Source organism: Peromyscus eremicus, chromosome 4 (genome assembly GCF_949786415.1).
Source record: "Peromyscus eremicus chromosome 4, PerEre_H2_v1, whole genome shotgun sequence".
Classification (NCBI taxonomy): domain Eukaryota; kingdom Metazoa; phylum Chordata; class Mammalia; order Rodentia; family Cricetidae; genus Peromyscus; species Peromyscus eremicus.
In genome coordinates, this window is record NC_081419.1 from 102,424,821 (window position 1) to 102,451,561 (window position 26,741).

Consider the following 26,741-nt stretch of genomic DNA (forward strand, 5'->3'; position numbering starts at 1 on the left):
GCAGGAACCACTACTTTGAAGCTAGCCTCTCAGCCTTCTCAGCTTGTGGCATTCTGATCTCTAACTCTGATTTGACTTACTTTGATTTGGTAACTTGGAGATTTATGTTTCTCCCTGTGCATTCCAATCTGAAAACGTCTATGACCTCCAACCATGTACTGATACAGCTGCTCGGGCACATTGAGATCAGACATCCCAATCAAATTGCTGCCATGCTGGAAAAAAATCAAGTAACTGAGATGAAAAGAAGTCTTACAGCAGTAAATTAGTAACACACACCCATAGTAAACAAAGGGACACACTTCAGAAGAGGGTATTTTAATCTTCATGTTCCTTCCAATTACAATAAACATTTTACACATTAACTAATGTCAAGCTATTAATTCTCAGAAATTATAATTTACACTCGGATCTACATACTTTCATAAAACACAGAGTTACATTCAGAGTAAAGGAAAAGACCAAGTACATATTAAAAACCTGACCTGTGAACACCTGAGTATCATCACTGCACCAATGGCTCTCTTCAGGCAACCACAATAACTTACTGAATGTTTACTCAGTATCGTGTTCAACTCTGCTGTAGTCAGCAACCCCATTTGTCCTAGTTAGCTTTACTTGTTAACCTGACACAGCCTAGAGTCACCTGAGGGAGAGGCCTCAGGTGAGGAACTGTCTAGATGAGATTGGCCTGTAGACATGCCTGTAGGGACTGCCTCAATGATCAACTGACAAGGAGGCTCCAGCCCACAGTGGCAGGCACCATCCCCAGGCAGTTTCCTAGGTTGTAAAACAGAGCTCGCTAAGAATAGCCTGTAAGCAAGCCAGAAAGTGAGCCAGCAAGCAGCACTCCTCCATGTTTCTGCTTCAGGTTCCTGACTTGAGCTCCTGCCCAGAAAGGAAGGGTGAGCAGAAATAAACCTGTCCTCCTCTAAGATTTCTGGTCAGTGTCTGACCAACAGAACAAAACTAGGACACTACTGAATAGCTATCAGTAAAAATCTCATTTATAATGAGAAAGGGAGGTGCAATTTAACCAGCCCAAGGTTACCTACCTAGCTACTAAATGGCAGGACTGTACGTCAAACAATTCTGCTCAACAGTCATATGGTTGCTTAACCAACAAACACTAATGTAGTCAAATAATCGGATTCATCACTAGTCTGGACCAAAATTCCAGTCCCAACTCACAGTATGATGCTTTTTACACAGTACCACCTGCCTCTTTAGCTCACATGTCAACATTTTGAATATCATTTAGCTTGACTAGAACACTACAATGGTGGATTTTCAAGGCAATCACATTCCAAGTAAAAACAGTAATTACATGAAATGTTTTTGGTAGTTTTGTAGACATCTCCTGGACGGAGTTAAAGATGAGTTAACCTGACACTGCATTCTGTTACAAAGCAAGAGCTGCTACAGCAACTCTCTGAAACAGTGTTAAACAGAGCAGCAAAGGAAGATTAGGGCTATTTCTAGCAATTACTACAGATTCTTAAGGCTTCTAATCATATTTTTTTTCACTATTTTTCTATTCATGTATGTGTAGAGAGAAAGAGAAGTGTGATCATTGTATGTGTGTGAATAAGCATATGTGTCTGGGTGTGGTGTATGTGCATGTACACATACACATGTACGCGAGTGTATGAGTATGCACAGGGGCCACAGGAGGATGCTGGGTATCCTGCGCTATCATTCTCGGTGTGTACTGAGATCCAAACTCAAGTTCTCACGCATACACAGCAAACATTCTTAACCACTGAGCTATCTCTCCAGTCCTACTTTCTTCCAGAGTGATTTACCACTCTTCATCTTACCTCTTGAATTTTTTTCAAGAAATGTCAGGACTGGAGAGATGGCTCAGCAGTAAAGAGCACTAGCTGCTCTTCCAGAGGACCTGGGTCCAATACCTAACACTCATACGGTGGCTATGTGTAACTCTAGTTCCAGCGGATCCAGTGTTATCTTCTGGGCTCTGCAGGCATTGCACATACACGGTGAACAGACATACATGAAAGCAAAATATTCATACACATAAAATAAAAATAAAAGAGAAATATCATAGTTTAACTATAAACACATACAAGTCAGGGAAAAGAAATCTTAAAGTCTCACTTCACTGTAATTTTTCTCCACTGCAAACTTTGAAAAAAGAATCCAGAAAGAAGAAAAGGTTAGGCACTGGGTTAAGTGGCAGGAGAGCAGAGTGGCCTTCAGGACTAAGTGTTAAGCTTGTTCCTTTCAATACGCAGACGTCCTGGCTAAAAAAAAGGGGGAAGACTGACTACTTACCCCCAAGCAAACCATCCCCAGGGCCAGGCCAGCAGCTAAAGAGTAGGACTCTCTGTCAGTGCAATATTCCATCTCCGGACCAGGGGGCCGCCCTATGGAGGACAGAGAAACACAGGTCAAGTCAGCCTATAAAAACCCCAACCTGTAAAAGTTTTAGAGACTTCACTTCCCAATTGCTTAAGATAAAGACACTGTCCAAAGGGTGTCCAAATTACCAGCTTATCTAAAGCTCCCAAAGGTTCTTAAATATACCTATCAAAGCTTCTATCAGCAATGACTTTCAAACAGTATGAAAACTTGGATTTTACCAGAAAGTTGCCAAGAAGTAAGAATTACAGTTTTTAAAGAGAAAATTACTTTGGGCTGGCCAGATGTGCTGCCAAGCCTGCAATCTGAGTGCAATCTCCAGGACACCATGGTGGGAGAGCAACTCCAGCAAACTATCTTCTGACCTCCACAATGGAGCTCACCCCAACACTTAAAAAAGGAGACAATTACTCTTAAAGAACTTTTCACTAAAGATAAATGAAAATAAAAGTATTTGAATTTTATTTTTATTTTTTTCAAATGTATTCATTAGATGTGATTAAAAATGTTCAAATACTGATAATAAATAAAATGTGTACTTATTTATGCCCTTAAGTGAAAAACTGTGTTTTCAGATTTTCATTTGATTCTATATAATATATAATTCTATATAACACATATCATGTGTGCTTATGGTAAAAATTCATACTTTTAAAGCACTCCATTCTAACTCTATGCTTCAGTTCTCAACTAGTGTATATCTCCTACACATCAGATATTTACATTATGATTCATAACAGTAGCAAAATTACAGTTATGAAGTAGCAATGGAATAATTTTATGGTTGAGGGTCACCACAACATGAGGAACTGTATTAAAGGGTCACAGCATTAGGAAAGATGGAAACCACTGCTTTAGGGAAACAAAATGTGTTATGTATAAAGAGTTCTCCCTCTAGAAAAAAGTTCATACTTCTGGAATTTTATTCTTCATAGGGGAGAAAATGACATTCAAAAGAAAAAAATTACATGAAGGTAATCAGTATAATACTTATGCATAATAGCAAAGAGACAGAAACAGCTCCTGAAAGTAGCTGGACAAGATGGCACATACTATAACCCCAGCATTTGGGAGGTGGAGGAGGAAGCAGTTCTAGGCCAGCCTGGGCTGAGACCCCACCTTAAAAAGAAAAGGGAGGAAGCACTCAGTGGTTAAGAACACTTGTTGCTCTTCCAGAGGACCCAAGTTTGATTGCCAGCACCCACATGGCAACAGCTAACAACTGTCTGTAACTCTAGTTCCAATAGATAGAACATCCTCTTCTGGCCTTCATGAGCACTACACATGGTGCACAGACATACATGCAGGCAAAACATTCATACATATAAAATAAAATAAAAATTTTTTAAAGTGAAAGAAAAAGTCCTAACAATTAGGTATTTTAGAAAACTTAACTATATAAAATTCATAACTTCATTTACAATATTAAATTAGATACTTTTGACAATGAAGCATTTTCAAAGGCAGAATATAAATATCGTGTGCATATGAGTCAAAGACGAAATCTTGTATTCAGAACATGAAAGAGGTGTGCTGTGGCTGTGAGACAGTGGTTACATCACTAGACAGCACTGTGGTACAGCAGCATTTACTTACCCTGTGGCTCAGTGGTTCTCAACCTTCCTAATGCCACGACCCTTTAATACAGTGCTTCATGTTGTGGTGACCCCAACCATAGAATTATTTTCATTGCTACTTCATAATTGTCATTTTGCTAGAGTTACAAATGTTTTCCGATGGTCTTAGGTAACTCCTGTGGAAGTTGAGAACCACTGCTCTGGAGGAACAAGCTCTAAACAGCAGTGCTGGGGACCTTCTGAGTACTTTTTTCAGACCCATAATTTATGCGACACTGTATTTCGGTATAGGAATGTTTCCACTTTGTGAATAACGTCTACTATCACCATGGTAATCAAAGTCTCAGCCCCAATCTTCACTGTCCTATGGTACACCCATTCCATCCAACAGCTTTTCGGTGGACCTGCCAGATGTGCCCTGGTCCTTCGCTGGCACAACAGCAAAGAACTGAAACTTTGGTTACTGAGTCTCCTACATGCACATCACAAAGAAGATACACCCTCTAGCCTGGGTCCTAGAACAGGTGAAGCAGAACCAGAGCAACCAAACCACAGATCTGCAGCCTAAAGCAGAGCCAGCAGGCCAATTTAATTGCAGTTCATTATGTAGAAGTGTGGTAGCAACAGCTATGTGATGCAATCATGCTAAAGGACAATGCATCCTCACTAACACACGAAATCTCCAAAGTTTACTTTCCATGGTTTCCCTACTGGTAGTCAACACTGTTCTGAAAACATTAAATGTCAAATTCTAGAAATAAAAATGCTCAACTTCACTAGAGCATTATAATCATCCTACTCTCTAACATCAGTTACCATTGTTAATTTGTTACTTTAATTTATAAGTTAAACTTTGTCACTTGTATGTACAGTGGCCTCATTATCTGTAGGTTCTGCACCCATGGACTCAACCAATCACACACCAAAATACTTTTTAAATTGTACCTCCACTGAACATACAGACTCTCATCATTATTCCTTAAACAATACAAGTGTAAAAACTATACAACATTTACATTAAGATGTGAATCCTTTACATTTTACCAGTGATTAAAAGATAATTGAAAGGCATGCAATGTGTATAAGGTACAGGAGACAATCATTTCATTATTTTTCAAGTGTTCTTGTCCAACAGAAGAAAACAATGTGACATTAGGAACCCAAACAATCTAGTTTTAAGTGCAGGTCACTGCTAGACATTGCCTTGTGTGAGATGAATGGCACACTCGTGTCCACTCAAGCTCAGCAGTGGACCTGCCAATCCAGGCTTACCACCTACACAGCAACAGAAGCCTGGGCTACATTACTTGTTGAGTTTTGCTTTTTTTCCTTTTAAATAATTATCTGATCATTCTGTACTCATAAAAGCTACTCTCTGTTTTCCTTAATTTTCTCATCATTTTCTATGGCTGTAGGTTTGAGTGGAAAATGTACACCTGTAAAGATTAAGCACTATTAACTGCATACCTATTTCAGCCAACAGGACTTCGGCAGTATGTCTGTGAGCTGTGCCCTGATAAACGAGGCCAATGCCAACCACTGCAGCCACTTGGACATTGTGAGGCACATCAAGCTCCGTGGATGTCGGGGGTAAGAGAGCAGGAACGTGAATGCTAAGAAGCCGGGTAACGGACATGTCCATGGTGCCAAGTTTTGCAGCAGAAACACCAAGTAGCAATCCAATGCTTGTCATTTCATGACCCTACAAAGGCAGACAAAGAAAAACTCAGACACTACCAGAACAAATATGGTTTTCTTGAAATAGTGTGAGAGTGTGTGTGTGTGTGTGTGTGTGTGTGTGTGTGTATGTGTGCATGCAAGTATATTTTCAGAAGCCAGATATTAACCTTGGATGTTGTTTCTTGGAAGCTGTCCATCTTAGTTTTTGAAGCATAGTCTCTCACTGGAACCCGAGACTCACATTCAGGTAGGATGGCTGCCAGCAAGACCACGAGGTCCTTTTTCCTTCACCTTCCCAGTACCAGAATTACAAGCATGCTCCACCACAGCCAGCTTTTTTTAGGTGAGTGCTGGGAACCAAACTCAAGTCTTCTTCATGTCTGCACTCCAGCACTTTATGATGAACTGAGCTACTCAAGTCTTCATGTCTGCACTCAAGCACTTTATGAACTGAGCTACTTAAGTCTTCATGTCTGCACTCAAGCACTTTATGAACTGAGCTATCTCCCCAGCCCCATGGGTAGTTTTAGATAAAATGCCTGCCTCTGTCAATGAGAATCTTTACATGACAGGCACTGAGAGTATAGTGGCAAACTAAACACATGTGCTCCCAGCTCTTATAGTGTTCTAATGGGGGAAAACATGCTAAATTAAAAACACAAAAACCCACAATTAAAAGTTGTTTACAAATACAGAGTATATGAGACTATTTAAAGGAGACTAATATTTCTTTATTAGGAAGGGCTGGAGAATTATTAGGAAGCACTAAAGAACCTGAACACATCAGCCAGAAAAGTGGTAGTTAGTGGACACTCAAAGGAAGAGCAATGGCATGGGTGCAGAAGGGAGCTGGACCACACGGGCCCCGAAGCAGACAGCAATGGAGGGTGAGTGAGTGGTTCCGAGCAAGGGTCACACACCATTAACACTTTAGAAAGACTGTTTCCTGCTATGAGATGAACAACTAAGTAGTTAGAGGTGCAGCAATGAATCAGTGCTATCAGACAAGTAGGAGGTGGTGCAGTAAGTATGCAAGGCACCATGCCAGGCATATGGATGACAGGTTCTCACCTTAGTTAAGTAGTCATGGATATTGAGAGTAGCCAGCTTGGTAAGGTGCCCGTTCAGACCCAGGGCCATGAGAAAGCCAGCGTACTCATTGGCTAACTCAGCATGCTTTGGCTTGTTGTAAACAATCCAAGCTGAGTCTATCTGGGAGGCAGGAGCTATCTTCAGGCCAGCGGCCACACCATTATGGAAGCTGGCCCAGCTTGTCATATTGGGAGGCACATCGATGTTCCCACTATTGAGATCTACAGTTGTGTTTCTTGGAGGGGCTCGCCCTAGGCAGACAAAGAAGTGAATTAAGAGAATTTACAAAATTAAGCTGGGCGGTGGTGGCACACGCCTTTAATCCCAGCACTCGGGAGGCAGAGCCAGGCGGATCTCTGTGAGTTCGAGGCCAGCCTGGGCTACCAAGTGAGTTCCAGGAAAGGCGCAAAGCTACACAGGGAAACCCTGTCTCGAAAAACCGGAAAAAAAAAAAAAAAAAGAGAATTTACAAAATTAAAACCCAGGCCTTTGAAGTAAGGTTGCCTTTACTGCATTCAAAACCCCTATTGGGAGCTGGAGAGATGGCTCAACAGTTAAGAGCACTTGCTTCTCTTGCAGAGGACCTAGGTAAAGTTCCCAGCACTCATGTGGCAGCTCAAAACCCTATGTAATTCTGTTCACTGGAATCCAATGCCTCTTCTGACCTCTTTGGACCCCTTCCCACACATGGTACACATACACTCAGGTGTGTGTGTGTGTGTGTGTGTGTGTGTGTGTGTGTGTGTGTATAAAATATATGCATAAAATAAATAGTTTACACACACACACACACACACACACACACACACACACACACACACACACGCCCCGCCTGGGCACGGTGGTACAAGCCTATAAACCCAGAACCCCAGAGGCAAAGGCAGGTGGATTTCTGTGAACTGGAACCCAATCTGGTCTATATAGAGTTCCAGGCCACTCAGGGTTTACAGTTACATAGCTGTCTTCAAAACAACAAACAAACTGTACAGTTTAAAATACCTCAGGGTCCATTTTACTAACACGCAATAAAATAACTGACACCAATTTAACTTCCAACCACCTGGTCAGGGCTCTCGCTGCTCTGCATATTTGCAACTGCAGGAAGGCAGAATGAAACTAAAGGTAAGTCAGTGTCACAGTTTAACTCCATGAATAACAAATTCCAACAGGTGACAGAGGACACTGGTGTTCATTTCAAACATTCACTCCTATATTGTTGTCTAGATATTAAAGCAAAGCAAATTTTAAGAGGCAAAGACCTTCAAAAATCTGTCCTATCTCTAATTCATATGTCTATGCCTCAGCACATAGATATCTATAAGTAGCTAACATATAAATTATAAAATAAAAAAAATTATAAAAGATACTAAAAATGCCAAATGTGGAGCTGGAGAGATGGTTGCACTGTTAGGACCACTTCCTGTGCTCTAAGAAGACCCAGAGTTTGGTTCCCAGCATCCACATCAGGTGACACAACCACCTGCAACTACAGCTCCAGGGGATCCACCACTGTTCTTTCACCCCATAGGCAACCACGTGTGCACACACACACGCACACACATATACAACAGTTTCTTTTAAAATGCTAAATTCAACTGAGTATAGTGGCACATGCTTATAATCCTGGCATTTAAGAGGCCAAGCCAGGAGAATAGAAATTTTGAGGTCAGTCTGAGCTACATAGCAAGACACTGTGTCAAAAAAGAAAATGTCTGTGTACAGAGAAGTTACCTAGCAAACTAGAAAGGAACTTTCTCTACTGTAATGGCCCACAAGTGATAATAAATTAAATGTTTGTAAGTTCAGTTTGAATTTTTCTAATTCTTTTGGGTTTTGGTACATATTGTATACACAGACATGACCAAATCACCTTTATATTATGAATGGCTTATGTTAGCTCAATTCATCAATAGACATTTAGAAGACTGATGTGATGTCCATTGTGCCAAGATGGCAATGTGATGAATATTTAAAATAAATACTGATTATTGTACAAAGCTACCAAAATCCTTAGACTTTGAAAATACCATTTAAAGATATCTAAAACATCACTGAAAACAAATTCTGAGTAGATGAATAATGATGTGTATATACACAGAAGAATGAGTGTCTGAAGAGAATCTAAATATTGTACATGTTAGACTTTAAGATTAGTTAAAGCCAGGCAGTGGTGGCGCACGCCTTTAATCCCAGCACTCGAGAAGCAGAGGCAGGCTGATCTCTGTGAGTTCGAGGCCCTCCTGGGCTACAAGGTGAGTTCCAGGAAAGAAGCAAAGCTACACACAGACACCTTGTCTTGAAAAACAACAACAACCACAAAAAAGATTATTTAAAATTCAAGTCTCACATTAAAACAAAACAAAACAGGATCTTACTATGTAATCCCAGATGGTCTGGAACTCCATCTCCCAAGTGCTGGGATTAAAGGCTTGTGCCACCTCACCCAGTCCTAAATTGTTTTACCTTTATCAACAGTAATTCTCTGAACGTTTTCTATCTTAAAATAATCACAATAAAATGCAAAATTAGAAATAAGCTATAGTCTATCTACTTTTTGGTTCCCAGCTGGTGGAGCCGTTCTAGAAGACTGTGGTATCTGGGGGGTGTGACTACTACTGAAGGAACTGAGCCACTGAAGGCTGCTCTTGAGGTTTACAGCCCCCTCCTGTGTGTTTCTTGATTGTTCCTGCCCTCATGCTTCCCCTGCAACAACGGACTGAATCCCCATAAACATGAGCCAAAGGACCCTTCCCCTAAGTGGCTTGACACAAGTGTTTGTGAGCTCCAACAGCCACTACAGCGCTATTAATGCGTAAAATCAATGAGAGCACAGAAGCACTGCTTCGGTTTTAACCAAAATAACTCAAAAGAGCACCACTGCCAGCCTTCCCGGCACTCACACTGGCCACAACAGCTTGTGGAACTGGCCAGTACTGAGAAACCACCAGTGGACATTCCCACACAGGAGGAACACAGTGTGCTGAGCTGTACTGCTCTCAACCTGCAGGGAGCAGCTGGGAGAGACCTCTTTGTATCGTAGCCAGTTGCCATGGGAGTCAGCCACGTTGCCACTCAAGCTCGCCGTGTTAGCATCTCTGTACCACAGCCCGTAACGAGCATCATGAACTAGGAAGTTGCTCTTGGTATAGCTCTCAGGTTTGAGGTGGGAATTCTTGCTCCACATTAGGCACCAATTGTAGACTGAAGTTTCTCTGTCCTGCCTGGTCCTAACCATGCAGCAGCCATTTTTATAAAATAATCACTCAGAGGCTTCTATTAATTACAAACTGTTTGACCTATGGCTCAGGCTTCTTACTGGCTAGCTCTTTCATCTTAAATCAACCCATCTCTTAATCTATGTATTGCCACGTGGCTGTTGCGTCACAGGTCTGCTAGCATGTTGCTCCTTGGGCATCAGGCTGGAGGCTGCTCTGACTCCACCCTTCTTCATCTCCATCTTCAGTTTAAATGTACCGCCTAACCTTATTCTGCCTCACCACACTGGCCAAACAGCTTGATTTATCAACCAATGAGAGCAACACACATATTTACAGCGTACAGAAAGACATCCCACAGCAGAATTTAGTCCTTTGTCAATGAGCCTAGAGTTTAACATACCTGTCAGATTCAATTTTGGAATGGGCAAAGGCTCTGTTGGAACAGGATGATACGAAAACAAGGTGAACATCCCTCGTCCCACTGGAAGGGCCATGGTCCGCTGACACAACTGGAGCAGTCTATGATAAAACACAAAACAACACATAGACTGTGACAGTTCACAGCTGGAGTCTAACGGAGGTAAGTACTCCAGAGGAACTAACACACACAATCAAGTCCTCACAGAGCACCCTCCCCGACTCCCCGGAGATGGAAGGATCACCACTTCCTCTCACAACTCTCAGCCTCATCAGGACACTGAAGCAGACACACACTGCCTTGGCTCTGAAAGAGACCCCAGTTCTCCTGGGTACACTGACTGGTGCTAACCTGGTCTAAAGATGGTTCCTCTTGGAGTTACTCTCAGTTGAGCTGCATCAGTACACACAGATCCTACTCTCACTCCTGCTGTGTGATAGTTTGTCTGTGTTCTGACAAAGAAAGCTTGCCTAGAGATCAAAGGGCGGAGCTAGCCACTAGTTAACCATAGAGGCCAGGCAGTGATGACACACACCTTTAATCCCAGCATTTGGGAGGAGGAAGCAGGAAGATCAAGAGTTCAAGGCCACCCTGGGCTACTCGAGATTGAACCAGTCTAAGAGAGAAACAGATCTAAAAGAGAAACGGTGGTGGTGCACACCTTTGATCCCAGCACATGGGAGGCTCACGCCTTTAATCTCAGCACTAGGAAGGTGGAGACAGGAATATAAGGCGTGTGGAGACAGGATCCTCTCCCCATCCCCACTCAGTCTGAGGATTTGTAGAGACAGGATCGCTCCCCATTCAGTCTGAGGATTCATAGAGACAGGATGCCCTACTGGGTCTGAGATTTCCTAAAAGTAAGAAGTCTCTGGTGGCTGGCTCCTCTGCTTCTCTGATCTTTCAGCTTTTTCACCCTGGATATCTGACCCCGGGTTTTTAATTGTTAAGACCAATTAGGATTGCACATCACACTCCTTATACCAATACTGCCTCGAAAATGCCACTACCTCCATGTTTTATACACAAAGAAAGGAAGTAAATAGTCACCAGATCAATACACGAGGTATGTTCAAAGTTAAAATGGCTTCTGTTGGTCACACTGAAAAACTAACACCCCACTCTTGTTTCTGCACTGAATTCCCTCTAGATAGGCCCTTAGGACAAAAACTAACAGAAAAATTGAAAATAGGAATTTCTACTTAAGAAAAGCTTTTAAACATTGCATTTGAGACTAAAGAAAGGACCTGCAGAGACAGACACAGCATTGACACTCTGCAGACAAAAATATTCATCAAGGGGATTTCTCCCTAATTACATAAATGCACTGTTTCTCTAGCTCATTAAAGAGGGTTCTAACATTCTACTGTTCTGACATTCCTTGGGACTATAGCAGTACTATAACTGGGGATGTAGGAAATTCAAATCCATGAAGCTGGATCCTACAGAATGTTTCAGTGAAAGCTTTATACATAATCAATTCCATTTGCAAAAGTCATAAAATTAAAGCAATAGCACTAATGTTGTAACCCCTGGATGCATGAGGCCACTAACAGGATGCTTCATGATCCCATTAAGCACTAAGAAAAGGTCTCCAATTAGACTAACATCAACTGACCAAAAGATACATTCTGATTTCAGATATACTAAAACAAGTAGTTCTCAACCTGTGGGTTATAATCTCTTTCACAGAGTTCACCTCAGACTATCTGCATATCAAATATTTACATTACAATTCATAACAGTAGTAAAATTAGTTATGAAATAACAACAAAAAATAACTTTATGGCCAAGAGTCACCACAACATGAAGAACTGTATTAAAGGGTCACAGCATTAGGAAAGTTGAGAACCACTACACTAAAAGATTAAAGAGAAAAAAGACACTGTTAACAATGGATGACTACAGTGAGCTTTACTATGCACTATGAAATACTTTAAATGTTATGTAAAAGAACTGACTGTAAAAGAACAACTGATGAGGTGTAACTGTTACAACCATGTCTAACAGCTAAAGCAATTCATAAAATAATAGGCTAAGTAATTTAGCCAAGTTCATCCAGGAATGATGTTAAGCCTTACTACATGAGCCCCTGCTCCTATGTGCTCTACTCTCAATTTCAAGTGATAACCTATTACAGGTTGGGGGACCAGCTTCTGGGCTGCTGACAGGGCTCAAAGACAAAGCTGAAGTGTAGCAAAACTTAGGACTTTTATCTGAGAGCTTTGTTAGGAAGTGAATGAGTTCGCACGCATTCTGATGGTTACTTTCTTTATTCTCTCATGTTGGCTCTCTCTATATCTCTTTGTCCTTACAGCTATCCATACCCAACAGAATACTACAAGCAATATAGAAGTTACATTTGAAGGTCACATTTCATTTGATAAGAAACAGTCATCCCAACAACTCACTTGTAATAAATCTCAACTTGCTAATTGGTGGGGCTGTTATTTGCAGCTGCAAAGGACCAGTCATTTCGTTATCTAACTAAAGAGATAATCATATAAAGGATTTTAAAGGAGTTATGAAACTAAACTACTGAGGAGTCTAAGAAAAATAAAGAAATCATGGATTATATTCTACATATTTTAAAATAGCATTTTTTGATTAATAATAGTAAAAATGTTGGGCTCTCTCAGACTTGGATTGTTTACAGGGAGAGCTGTGTTGTCAGGGAGAGTACAGGCTGCTGCAGCTGGGAGGCAAATCATCCCATAACACACACACACACACACACACACACACACACACACACACACACACACACTGCATGCAAGCTGCAGGGCAAGGGGCAGGGGCACAGCAAAGCTTACTCTGCACTCTCCAAGGCATAGTGACACTAAAAGCCTTTTAAATCTTACAATGTATTTTTCTGTCCTGCGTTTAACTTTAGGCCATAAAAAAGGAAACTTGTAACTTGGGACTATGAAGTACTGAAATTAGGAATTTGTGCAGAGAATTAATTACTGTCCTATGTTATCAGCCAGACCTAGCAAGAGAAACTGGCATAGCAACTAGGTTGCTTTGCGTCTTTAACCTTGGTTCAACATATCAGACAACTGACTATATGTCCTTGTGAGCTGGATGTTTTTCCTGGGAATAGTTTATCTTAAAAACCACTAGCAAGGCACCTGGTCTAATCTAAAGTTACTTTGAAGCTTTAAATCAGCTAATGGTATACAGTTCTCCTGACGGCTAGGAAATATAACTATTTTCCTATGTCAACCTGAGCTGTGATTAAAAAACAGGTCCTAAGTCTCTCACAGTCCTCATGGAACAATAGGCCTAGTTATCAAACATATCAAAGTATTATTTCTATTCATCAAAATTATACAGCTTAAGGAGAGATCATCTTCCTGACAATCCACAGATATAAATGTGCCCAAGAGATAGAATATATTCATGAGATAAACACACTACAATACAGGCAGTGGGGGATTTCCCATAACCACTCAGGGAAAAATTGCAATAGCACATGTGAAAATTACAGACAGAAACAAACAATATTCCAGAGTCTGTAACCCCTTGGCCATGCCTAATGAGGTTTCCCATCAGAGAACTCTTCTTCTAGTAGGTTGACACCTTGAGTATTAATTGCCATCTGCTGTTCTATGCCATGGCTCTTGCAACAACCTGAGTATATGTGGTGAGGAAACAGTGAGAGAGAAATTAGGGTTTTCAGTGGACTGTAGCTAAGCATGAGTGGTGACTGTTCTTGAAACAGTGTAAGAAAAAGAATCTGAAAAAAAAAAGAAAAAGAAAAGAAAAAGAATCTAGGCTGGTTTACACACCTATTTTCCAGCTACTCAAATCAGGATCCCCAATGCAAGTCCAACCTGCACTAGAGAAATCAAAGCCAGCTAAGTAACTGAGTAAGTTTCATGTCAGGAGAGGGTGGGAATAAAGGAAGGGGGGAGGGTAGAGAGAGAATCAGCCGCCTCACACTCCTGTCCCCATAGACAAAGCCACTCCACCACCCTGCCTCATACTTTCTGAAACTAATTCCTAAGTTGTTTCTGTCAGATTTTTTTTTTACAGCAACAAAAAAGTATCTAATACAACTGGTGTGAATTTAAACCACACTAAAAATTAGCAAACAAGTACCTCAAAAATCCCCTCCTGAATTAAGACACAGAAGAATGAGTCCAATGTATATATCACTTACAAATTCTATTATTGTCTTAGATTTGCCTTCTCTGAAGTACTATTTTAAGAAGAGGAAGAGTATAATTATATCTTCAAAAGCCAAAAATATTTTTAAAACATATATGGTTTACTGAGGTTGGATGTAAAATTAAAATAAAAGGTAGATTTTTAACTTTAAGTAAGTTGCTTTGCTTTAGCTTTAGTTTTTAAGTATCTTAAATGCAAAAACAAACAAGGACAATAAAAAGCGCTAGGTAAGTATTATAGTTTCATTTCTATGGCTGTGATAAACTACCCTGGCCAAAAACAATCTTTGACAGGAAAGAATTTATTTGACTTACAAGCCCAAGTTACAGTTCATTATAGAAGGGAAGTCACAGTTCAGGATTCTAAGACAGCTGTCCACATCATAGGCACAGGCAAGAGCAGGAGAGAGAATGCACCCATGCTTAGTGGTCTGCCTCTTGCTCAGCTAGCTTTCTTCATTCTTAGACAGTCCAGGGCCCAGCCTATGAAATGGTGCTGCCCAGTCAAGGTTAGTCTTCCTAGCTCAATCAACAAGCAAGACAATCTCCACATACCAACCTGATCTAAGTAATTCCTCAACTTAAATTCTCTTCCCAGGTAATTCTAGATTATAACAAGCTAACATTTAAAACTAAACACCAAGCCGGCAAGATGCCTTAGTGAGAAAAGGCACTTGCCACTGAGCCAAACAGTCTGAGCTGGATTCTCCTGAAGCCTAGTGGAAAAAAAGAACCAATTCCTCTGACCGACCTACACACACACACACACACACACACACACACACACACACACAAAATCAATGTTTAAAAAAGAAAAGTTAAAATAGTAAAGGAAAACAAACAAACAAACTAGTCTCGAATGTAACAAACTGGACAGGAGATGAACCTTTTTACCTGTTTTCTTTTTCTTCAATGAACTCGTGGTCACTGAGTTCCGGGTACTGCACCACATTGACACGGACAGGCTGTGCACTTTGAAGCAGCCTTCGCACATCCTGTACCCGTAAATCTTCACTCCATATTAATGACATAACCTCATGATTCAAGTCATTCATGCCATCATCTTCCTCCTCAGCCTCGGTTCCTGAAGACACATCTGAGGAGAGTACCTGTGTGACAGATTTTATTGTAGTGACTTCAAAGGCAGCTGCGTGCCTAGACCGAGAGGGCAAACAGGCTAAGAGAACACAACACTATGCTAGAGGTAAGCATAACTGGTAGGCTTCCTGAAGTCACTCAACTGTCATACAAGCTGAGCTCATCTGCACTGGGAGATCACCCTACTAGTCTCATTATCACTCTGGGCCTACATAAGTGTCTAGTTCCTACAAATCTTTTTAAAGTACTGCATTGCCTACTTGGGAGTCATTCTTTACTAAACTGAAGGAAGGAGTTTATATTTAGAGTTGTTCATAATCAGGGAGTTGAACCTATTAAAACAATCCATTTGCTATTTTCTTTTTAAGGGAAGTGAGTTATTCCGAATAGAAGATGAGGCAACTCACTATTACTGCACGACTGATGCCTACTTCAGCATTAACAGAAGCAGAGGAATAAAACCTGGAAGGACACACACATCAAAGGCTGACTGAAGATGCACAATACTTGGACTGTGATGGTTTTCACTCTCCACGTTCTACACACATTTTACAGAGGAAGCAGACTAACCCCTCGACTGCCAGCCAACCCTGACGACCTCACCTGCGTTCTCAGACAGGGCTTCCCAGCCCCAGTGCTTCAGACTGACTACAACATCATGTGCACTGCATGGACTCTCCATTTCCTCTCAAGTTAAGTTCTACACTCCAATAAAAGATTAAATCCGAATTAAAATGCTAAAATTTTCTTACCCTGACATTTAGTGTGGAGGTAACAATGTTAGCCTGGAAAAAATGGTATATATGACCAGATAAAAATGTACATTGGAGCCGGGCGGTGGTGGCGCACACCTTTAATCCCAGCACTCGGGAGGCAGAGCCAGGCGGATCTCTGTGAGTTCGAGGCCAGCCTGGGCTACCAAGTGAGTTCCAGGAAAGGCGCAAAGCTACACAGAGAAACCCTGTCTCGAAAAACCAAAAAAAAAAAAAAAAATGTACAATGGTTCCTATGGATTAACTAATCAAAAACTATAACTATGCACCACATAGCACTTCCACCAAGAGCCCACACACATGATGGTGCTAGTGACCCAGCTACACACACTATCATGCTTGCGCATCAGAATTGCCTACAGACACATTTCTCAGAATGTGTGCCATCGTCAGGCAATATATGACTGTATATTCTAATGGATAACTTACCTAGAGAACACAAACCCAAACAGCAGAACCAAGTTGAAATTTAGCCTCAAGTAACTGAAGAAACTAAATTTAGATAAACTTGCCTAGGCTGCCATTTAAATAATTTATAGATTAATATTTATAGTGTTTATGTGATAAATTGCTCCCAGGAGCAAAAGAAATCTAAATGCCAAAGATCTTTGTGTGTGTTGTGTTGTGTTGTGTTGTGTTGTGTTGTGTTGTGTTTTGGGGCAGGGTCTCACTATGTAGTTGAAGCTACCTTTGAACTCCTGATGATTCTCCTGGCTCAGTCTTTCAAGTTCTGGTTACAAGCATATACTACCACACCTGGATTTTCTTGGTCAAAAAAATGAGAATGGTTTTGTATTTAAAATAGGACAAACACCAAGTCAATAAGAGTTGCTATTTAGATACAACTTGAGATTAGACTCCCACGGAAACTGATTCTAGATCAAGTCCAAGGCAGGCAACTGTTGGGTTAAGAGACCTACTATAACTCTCCCACAGTTACACCATACTGATGATGATGTGATGATTCAAAGGCTAATGGAACAAGCCTGATTCCCACTGTTTGCTCAAGCATGTCACAGGTCTATGAGTCCTATGCCCATCGGCCTGACCTACAAACAGATCCTGTCTCAAAAAAAAAGAACAAAAATTTTTCTTCGTTTCTAGGCTTCTTAGAACCCATTCTGACACAGATGTAAAGATAATGAAGGAGAGACTTTAAGGCACCTAAAAGACTAGCCCTAGTGGAGACAGCATTCTTTTTCAGGCTTCAGTGGTATTGTCATACAGGGATTATGTAAATATATTTATACTCATTTAAAAGGCTAACTTCAAGAAATCCAATCTCTCAAAAAGTATGAACGAGAACACAATTGTTATTATAGCCAGCCAAATGGAGGGTACACAGGCTCTTGGTTTTCCTGTGTAGTAATCAGCTGCTTTTATGGGTACAAGCAGCTGAACAGATGTAGTTGGTGGCTTGCTGACTCTATACCTGTCCTGATTCTGAGTAAAGAAAGGTCCAGGCAACACAGGACATTCATTTAGTCCACAGCGCCCATGCTCAATTATAAACTTTATCTGACTTATAAAAGACAAACTGATATGCAGCGTTACCAAAGTGTAAAGGTGCCAAAGGGAAATGAAGATAGTTTCCACTTGGACTTTCTCTGAGGCTAAAGCTGAACTTCCTACATTGATACTCACAGATTTGCCTCTGGGTAGATTTCCTTCACAAGCCTGCTTGGAAAGATCCTGACGTCCAATCAAGAGGCAGACAGCTTCTGACCAGTCTGAATCAGGCTGCTCCCGACAGTGATATATTGCATCCCTGATGGGAAGAGCAATTCCAAAGGGAAGAGTCTCCAAATCTCTTAAAGTGAATCCTTGGAGTGAAACAAGGGGAGAGACGCTTTTCAGTTAGCTCTGCCACTTCCCTAGTCATCCATCTAATTAATCAACAAACACTGAAGTCAACCAATACTAAGAGCTGCCAAGTCCAAGAGACAGCAGTAATTCTCACCATAACTAACAGTGCTGTAAACTGGTACCATAACTTTGGGAGTTGGCATGAAAAGATACATCCACTCCTCTGGTCCATCACAGCCATAAAGAACACTGTGCACATGTGCACCGAGATATAAGAATAGAAAAATAAAGGAAGAACTTTGTTTCATTATGGGGGTTAGAAAGGGAGTGGGGGGCTGTAGTGGTGCACGCCTTTAATCACAGCACTCGGGAGGCAGAGCCAGGCAGATCTCTGCAAGTTTGAGGCCAGCCTGGTCTACAGAGCGAGATCCAGGCACCAAAATGACATCGAGAAACCCTGTCACAGAAAAAAAAAAAAGGGGGGGGGGGGGGGGGAGTGGGGCAAGTCCCACTGTCTGACTTCAATAAATGACTTACAGCTATATCAATCAGCTCAGGTGAATATGATACTTGTATGTACATACACAAAACACCCAAACATACATCCCTAAACAAAATATAAAGGTGACTAATGAAGGAAAGCAAGGCAAAGGTCATACACAGGTAGGTAAGTGGCAGCAGACAGGTAAGCACTAGCTGCACTAGTCACATTCTGTTTGAAAGGTGGGTGACCTGAGCAGGAGCCAAATTCACGTTAGCACTATCCTCTATATACACATTTCACAGAGTCTTTTGTATGTTCAATACACTTTATATTTAAAGTAGTTGTAATGCTCAGACCAATTCAAATTTCTATTTCTTTTCTAGAAATGTTCTAAACTTCACAGTATTTAGGATATAAAAGTTTTGATTGAAGCACAAGTATTTCCTTATGCAGGAATAACACTTTTATTAAATATGAAGTGATATATAATAGACAGAATTTATTCATTTACTCATCCTATATGTACACTGTGAGGCAACTATTGTTATTTTTCAACAAGTCACACAAAAAGAACTGTGAAGACCTTCACTGAGAACATACTCTGGGTGAAAATCAAGAAACACCTGTGACATCACTGAAATAATTTCTAAAGTACTAAATTTGTAGAACAGTATCAATTTTGTCATAGACTCATTTCAGTAACTTTACCCCCCAAGCAGGGAACAGAGTCTTACTATGCAGCCCTAGTTGGCCTGGAATTCACCATGTAGATCAGGCTGGCCTCAAGTTCAGGGTCACCTGCTTGTCTCTGCCTCCTGAGCACTGGGATTAAATGAATGCACCACCACTTCTGGCAGGGGGACCTTTTTGCTTTTTGTTCTTGTTGTTGCTTTTGCCCAGCTATTTTTTTTTTTAAACAAATAATTTTACTACACTTTTAAACCTAGGAACAAGGGTATTTGGACCAAGAAATGAAGAATTAATTTTCCTCCCTTCCCTAAAACCTGGCCTTTATCATCTGAGAGCACTCTCTGAAGTGCTTACACAATTACCTTAAAGGATGCCAGAGTGGGCATTTCTGGTGTGGAAGTCTCAGAACGGCTTCACATTTAGAGGTACATGAACTAAAGTTTGCCATTCTGAGATCTATTTACAGAGCAACAGCCTTAATTAATCTACAGGGAATAAAAATAAAGATAAAGACTTCTAATGCCCTAAGATATAAAAGGCTGGCATCCCATCTACTCTGCTACAGAAGACTAGAGTCTCTCTCCTCACGCCTCCTAAGTCCAGTGAGAGCCGGGAAGCAGAACCCAGTTCAGCGATGACAACACAGTCCCAAGATGACAAAGCAGCTCTTACCTACACTGGTCATCCAGACAACCAATCTTTCTGCCAGACTTGAAACTGAAGCAGAGTGCCGGAAAGTAAATCTACCGAGAATAAAACAAAAGAACATTAAACACAAACACTTAACATTGCTTCCAATTTTAAATATAAAAGCACAAACTGAAACAAATTACCTGTTTTCTTCTTGTTCTGCTTGTGGCTTTTGGGGAGCTGAAAGGCAACAAATGGAAACTTAATTTTGATAGACATCCTGGTAAACAACATGCAGAAGGTATTTGCAAGTAAAAATTTATTAACCAAAAATTCCTTAAAAATAATAAAGCAATAATACTGTGACAAGCTGCAATGGACAGTCATTTAGACTAACTTTAGACTAACATAGTCCTATACAGTCACACTGAGAACACTGAGAAAAGCAGCCAGGCCTGTCAGATTTTAAGTAACCTGGCATCTGAAATTCAGTAGTGGTTATAGACTGAATAGTAATATAAAGAGGTAAGATGTGTCTCTAAGACAAGCACTTATGAACATTTCAACATTCTGTTTGGGGAAGCCAAACATTGTAACAACTTACTTAAGGTTAATTTGGATAAATACTGGGAGGCTTCATCAGAAACACAACTCTCATCACCAAGGATGTAGAGTGCAACACTCTGCAGAGCAAGAAAAGGAATGTTACTTGTTAGTTTGTTTTTTACTTTTAATTTTCAGTTGTTTTGGTTATTTTTGTTTATGAAACAGGGTCTCGTGTATCACAGAGTGGCCTCAAACTCCCCATGAATCTGAGGCTGGCCTTGAACTAAGGAGCCTCCTGCCTACAACTCCCTAGCCCTAGGATTACAAGGAATGTGCCCCAACACAAAGACGAACCTGTTCTTATTAAACCACTGAAGTAAAGGAAGAAAGGAAAGCATGAAGGAAAGAAAGACTCGTGCACTTAGGTGTACACTGTGAGTCTGGACAAAAGTTATAAAACCATGTGACTACTATCACAATACAGAGAAGCTGCATCTACCTCCAACACCGCTTGTGTTCTGTAAGCAACCCTTCTAAACAAATGCTAGAAATAACTCATCGGCTCTCCTGCCCCCAGCCCATCTGTCCTACATGATGTATATGGGATCACACATCAGAATCTTCCCAGTTCTACTTTTACAACATAGCACAGGCTATGAGATTCATCATCTTTATGTTACAATCAGTAGTTTATTCCTCTTTATGCCTGAGTATATCCATTACAGAGAGGTACCAACTCAGTACATCTACTCAAGAATTGATGAACATGGGCTGAAGAGATGGCTCAGTGATTAAGAGCGCTGGTTGCTCTTCCAGGGGACCCAGGTTTAATTCCCAGCACCTACATGGTGCCTCTCAACTATCTGTAACTCCAGTTCTAGGGGAGCCAATGTCTTTTTCTGGCCTCCATGGACACTGCATTGCACATGGTACATAGTATACTTGCAAGCAAAAGACCCACACAAACACAATAAAATTAATGATTTCAAAAAACCTTTTTAAATTAATGGACATACAGGTTATTCCCAATTTGTATCAGTTATAAGAAAACTGACTCATGCCTTCACACGTAGGTCTTTGTGTAGCCACATATTTCATGCCAGATAGTAAACTTGCTTTGAGTTATGATAAATACAAGTTAAAATTTACAAAATGTTGAAGCCTTCTTATATTCCCATACTCAAAGTCAGAGTTCCAGCTGCTCCATACCTGCATCATGTTTTTAGTTATCCTTACAGGTACCTTGTCATATTCTAACAGTACCTAACAGTGATAGCTATCCAAAAGTATCTCATTTAGCCTTTAACTTGTTTAAAAACATATTTACTCAAAAACAATACCAAGAAAAACTGCAAACCAGTTCAAATGACTTAAGCTCACCCACAGAAAATTATTTCTGTATGGTGTGTGTTTGGTGTATATATGCATGCATATTCCTGTTGAGTGCTCATATGTGAGTATGGACATGTGCACGGCACAGGACACATGCGAAGGCCAGAAGACAAACTCAGATGTAGGTTCTGTCAGCAACAGAAACCAGGATCTCATGGCATGAGTAACAACTTGGACAATTATCAAAAGAGTAATTTTGGAGAGAGGTGCTACAAAAGTTCAATATTCTAATTAATATGGTAATTTTATGAAATTATTTATCTGCTGAAATGTATAGAACTGTATGGGGGGAGAGAAACACTGTAATTGTACTATAATTTGTGTGTATACATCAGAGTGCTATGTGTTCTATATATGACAAAGAAAAAACAAACTAAGACAGTCAATGCTCCGAATACATACCAAGACCACTAGCCTGCTCCTTTCGCAGACTCCAGGGAGGTAAGGATAGGGTGGCATTCCTTCGCCCTTCAGAAAAGAACTCACCCACTGATAAATACTTGGTGGCTCAGAAGTAAAAAATGAGGGATGATGCATAAATTCCACTTGACCTTTAAAATTACGTAAGTGTTTAGAAAGACACACAAATACATAAGACAAAAAGAAAGATGGTCATAGTACTTGTCCTTTCAAATTATAAGAATATTTTCAACATTATCCAAAATGACTCATATTTTTGTCATGGTAAATAGTTGATTAGATTGTTTCTAAATCTAAATTATTTCTATTTCACTCCATTCTAAATAGAAATTTAACAATGTCATTTACAAACCATATAAAGAACTAGCCAAGAGTTGACCAGATGGCACAGTAAAAAGCACCTGACACCAGCCTGACAACCTGAGTTCCATCCCTGGGTCCTACATGTAGAAGGAGAAAACCGACTCCAGAAAGTTGGCCTCTGAATTCCACACATCTGTAATGGCACATGCATACCCACATATACATGCATGTACCCCTACACACACAAAATACATATAAAAGTAATTTTTTAATTGTTTTTAAAGAATCTAACTTTTTTTTTTGCCTAGCTCTACAAAGATGAAAAAACAAAGGGACACAGAAGATTGAGCTCTGCTCTTCGACCCCGTCAATTCAAGTCTAGACTAGAGCAATGGCGTATAAGTGGTTTACATTTGTGCTGCCCAACATGGCAACTACTAGCCCTTTGTGGTTACTGGCTACCTTAAATGTGGCTAGTACACTGAGGAACTAAACTTTTACTGTAATTGAAGTCAAGTAAATAGATGACCATTGGCTACTAATGGACAGCACACACTAGAGGCTGTTTATGCTTTGGAATGGATAAAGTTTTAACTACACACTAAAGAAGTTATGGCTTACTTCAACTCAAAGGTCACAGAGATCAAATGCTACCAATTCAAAACCGCTTGGCTGAAAAGACATCTATCCTCTGCTCTTCCTTGAGAGACACAACAAAATGCCCAGCCACTATTCATAAGACTCACCTTGATCAATTGTACACACTTGTCCAGTAGTTTTGACAAGAGTTGGGTAATCTCTGTAGTAATGATCCATGTAAGGCCCTAATTTTAAGTCCCTAGAACAGTAAAAGCATACACAAAGGTGTTATAGCAGCCCCCTTCAGTTAACTTTTCAATTTAAAAAGCATGTTTATGAGAAAGCTTTCAAATCTAGACTACTTTCATGTGCATCTGGTGTCAGACACCCAACCTTCTATCTAGACAAGTTTCAGGAAGGTCAAAGGAGAGAAAGAGCATGACCTTGTTCCTCCCTGTGTTCACTGGCTGTATGATCCTCAGCAAGTAATCTCTACAGACCACAGTATTTTCTTCTAGTAAACGGAGACATACTACCTAAGTAACTCTGAGGCTTCTAATATTTTTTGTTTTGCTTTTTTCCTCAGACAGAATGGTCTCCCCTCAGACACAATATTTCCACCAGTCTTCCAAGCACTAAGTTTATAGGCATGTGCTACTACTCCTGGCTACTACAAGGTTTGAAGATTAAATAATATAAGTGGGAAATATGGGGTATGGAGGCACACATCTGGAAATCCTAAAATTTGAAAGGATAAGGCATCAAAGTTTGAAGGCAGCCACAGCTATAGGGACAGGTGCTATGTATTTCAGAAAGCCATAATCAGGGTTTGAAAATCAAATTACAAAATGGCATTTGTGATGGTAATGATCTGTCATTAGGTAAATGGATCATCAAATACACATGCCACATTTCAGAAAAGTATTTCAGAATCCTCAGAGTCACAGAAGTCAGAGAATGTGCTATCATCTCAGTCAAGAGGCTGAAATACCAACTTTAACTGAGATGGGTAGACTGGAGTTGTTCTAACGATGTTCCTCTGGCACAGCATAGAAAGCAAGTCCGCTGAGGACCTCTTACAGTGTCCTAAGAACACCTACCTTGCTAACTGAACAAGCAGGTCAACAAGGGAACAAATCCCTTCTCCCATTAGAGTATTCAGCTTGAGCTCTTCATAGACCAGGTGAAGAACAAAGAAAATTGCAGGGATATGAGGAAAGAGAAGAGTAGAAGAATCCAGACTGAGATTCTGAGAAAAATCATCTTCTTTCCCCTTCGCAGTTTCCAAAGAACTCAAACATAAAGATTTGTTCAGAAGATGAGACTCGACATTGTGATGGTAGTCTGAATTCAATAAGTATTCCCAGTCCTAAGAAAATAAAAAGGACAGTAATTATTTACACAATGCTTCTTGGAAATGTCATTTAAAAATAACTGCAAGGGCTGCAGAGGATTAGCAGCTAAGAGTACATATTACTTTTGCAAAGGACCTGACTGAGTTTGGTTCCCAGCACCCACATCGGGTGCTTCACAACCACTTTAACTACAGCTACCGGGATCTGATCTCTCTCCACATGGACTCCATGGGCATCTTCACTAAAAAACAAAACACCTAATATACCCATCAGCAGAAGGAGGGCAAAGCAAACTACAATACAGTCATACCACTCCGCAGTAAAAAGAACACACAACTGATATTTATACCACCTTGGATGATCTTCAATACATTATGCTGAATGAAAGAAACCTTATGTGCACTAGAATACAGACTGTTCTATTTCATTTATATCAAATTCTACAATAGACACAACTAGCATATGGTCAAAGAATTCAAGTCAGTGCTTGTTAAGATAGGGAGAAAGGATCAATTACAAATGACACAAAGAGACAATCCAGAAATGTTCTGTGCTCTGGACCACTTTAGAATACACCATGGAATCTGTGATATTTAAGTGTAAACCAGAGAAATGCTACATAAAAGGGTAAATACTGCTGCGCAGTGATGGCACACACCTTTAATCCCAGCACTGGGAGACAAAGGCACGAGGATCTCTGAGTTCAAGGCTACCCTGGTCTTAAGAGTGAGTTCCAGGAAAGCCAGGAATACGAAGAGAAACCGTGTCTTGAAACAAACAAACAAACAAACAAAAAAGCCAAAACAAAACAAAAAAAAAAGGATAAATGCTGGCAGACAGGTGATCAATTACTAATAAATATCCACAAGCCTACGCTGAAATCATGTAGAAATAAATACATTTGTACTAATTTTTGTATACTGATTAAAGACAAAAGTAAATAAATGACAGAAAATATAATAGACTCTATCCTTTAAAATAATGTACTCAGAAGTAAAAAAAAAAAAAGATATTGGAAAAACGGACAAATTGATAGGATTATCAGACATGGGACATCTGTACAAGTCTCCACAAATCAGTAACATTAACAAGAATAACAATGCTTACATCATCAGATCCAGTATCGGAAGGCCTCGCTTTTTTGGGTGCAATGACTGGGGAAAGTGATCCTTCGAAGTCTAACTGGAAAACAACCACAGAGCAGAAGACAAAATCATGACTTTATTACTGTTAACTAACCAGTTTAAGGATTCAGGTGTCAACTGTGCTAACTACAGAAACTCAAGAAAGTCACTAGCACTCTTTTTCTCACCAGGACATACGGTATAAATCTCTTCTTAGACACCATGGAGCTAAATCAAGTGTGTAAAGCATTCAGTACAGTGCCTGGGCTTATAGGTACAGTAATGGTGATCTCTTTTTCTCCCCTTCTTCTATGATGATGCAAATTATATCCATACAAAAGAACACCAAGAATCACACAAGGAGCCAGTAGCACTCTCTGCCATGTTATGAAAATGAAAAGAAAAAAATAAGTAAATCTGGACAAAGCAAAGAGAAAATGAGCACCATGGAACCTGCTGGCCACTGAGGACCATTTCATCCCAAGCTTTGGTCTAAAAAAGATGATATAAGTTTAATGCGTCAAAGTAATATGGCCTTGAGAACAGACTTGCAAGCTAGGTGGTACTAGAAACATAGTTTTAGTTACTAAAGAGGCTGTGGCAAGAGAGTTGCTGAGTATAGTTCAGGACCAGCTTGGGTATATACTAAGATTCATCTGGTTTTTTGTTTGTTTTAAAGAGATTTTCTTCTCAATTACAGGCTAGTAGGCACATGAAAGTCGATGGACCATGTCTTTCTTTACAAGTGTTAATCCTTCCCGCCCCATGAAAATGTGGGGTGAGCCAGTTCACTAACTACTCTGTAAGAGAGGTACAAAACTGTGTCAACAAGCTCTACTGATTACTTGGAGATAAAACAAAACAAAACCCACAAAATGCCAAAGGGTACTTAGTCATAACTTTGAAATCCCCTCTCTCTTTCTCCATGTGATAAAGTGCAGAGAGACAGCAGGAGGGAACAGCTGTACTACAAACACTTAAACTAACAGTCGGCTCTGTTCT

At 40.3% G+C, this 26,741-nt stretch overlaps 1 protein-coding gene across 2 annotated transcripts in view; it reads right to left on the reverse strand.

Moving 5' to 3' along the window:
• The window catches only part of Anapc1 (anaphase promoting complex subunit 1), an 85,132-nt gene that overhangs the window by 23,582 nt on the left and 34,809 nt on the right, over positions 1–26,741 (reverse strand). For both annotated transcript variants that reach the window (XM_059261388.1, XM_059261387.1), the window contains exons 18-31: positions 25,723–25,797; positions 24,361–24,629; positions 23,428–23,519; positions 22,361–22,509; positions 20,625–20,703; positions 20,224–20,260; positions 20,063–20,133; positions 18,055–18,233; positions 15,434–15,648; positions 10,350–10,468; positions 6,711–6,982; positions 5,427–5,661; positions 2,296–2,387; positions 81–215 (exon numbers count right to left, since the gene is read on the reverse strand). In XM_059261388.1, coding sequence (XP_059117371.1) covers positions 81–215; positions 2,296–2,387; positions 5,427–5,661; positions 6,711–6,982; positions 10,350–10,468; positions 15,434–15,648; positions 18,055–18,233; positions 20,063–20,133; positions 20,224–20,260; positions 20,625–20,703; positions 22,361–22,509; positions 23,428–23,519; positions 24,361–24,629; positions 25,723–25,797 — 2,019 coding nt within the window. The remainder of the gene's footprint in view (positions 1–80; positions 216–2,295; positions 2,388–5,426; positions 5,662–6,710; positions 6,983–10,349; positions 10,469–15,433; positions 15,649–18,054; positions 18,234–20,062; positions 20,134–20,223; positions 20,261–20,624; positions 20,704–22,360; positions 22,510–23,427; positions 23,520–24,360; positions 24,630–25,722; positions 25,798–26,741) is intronic.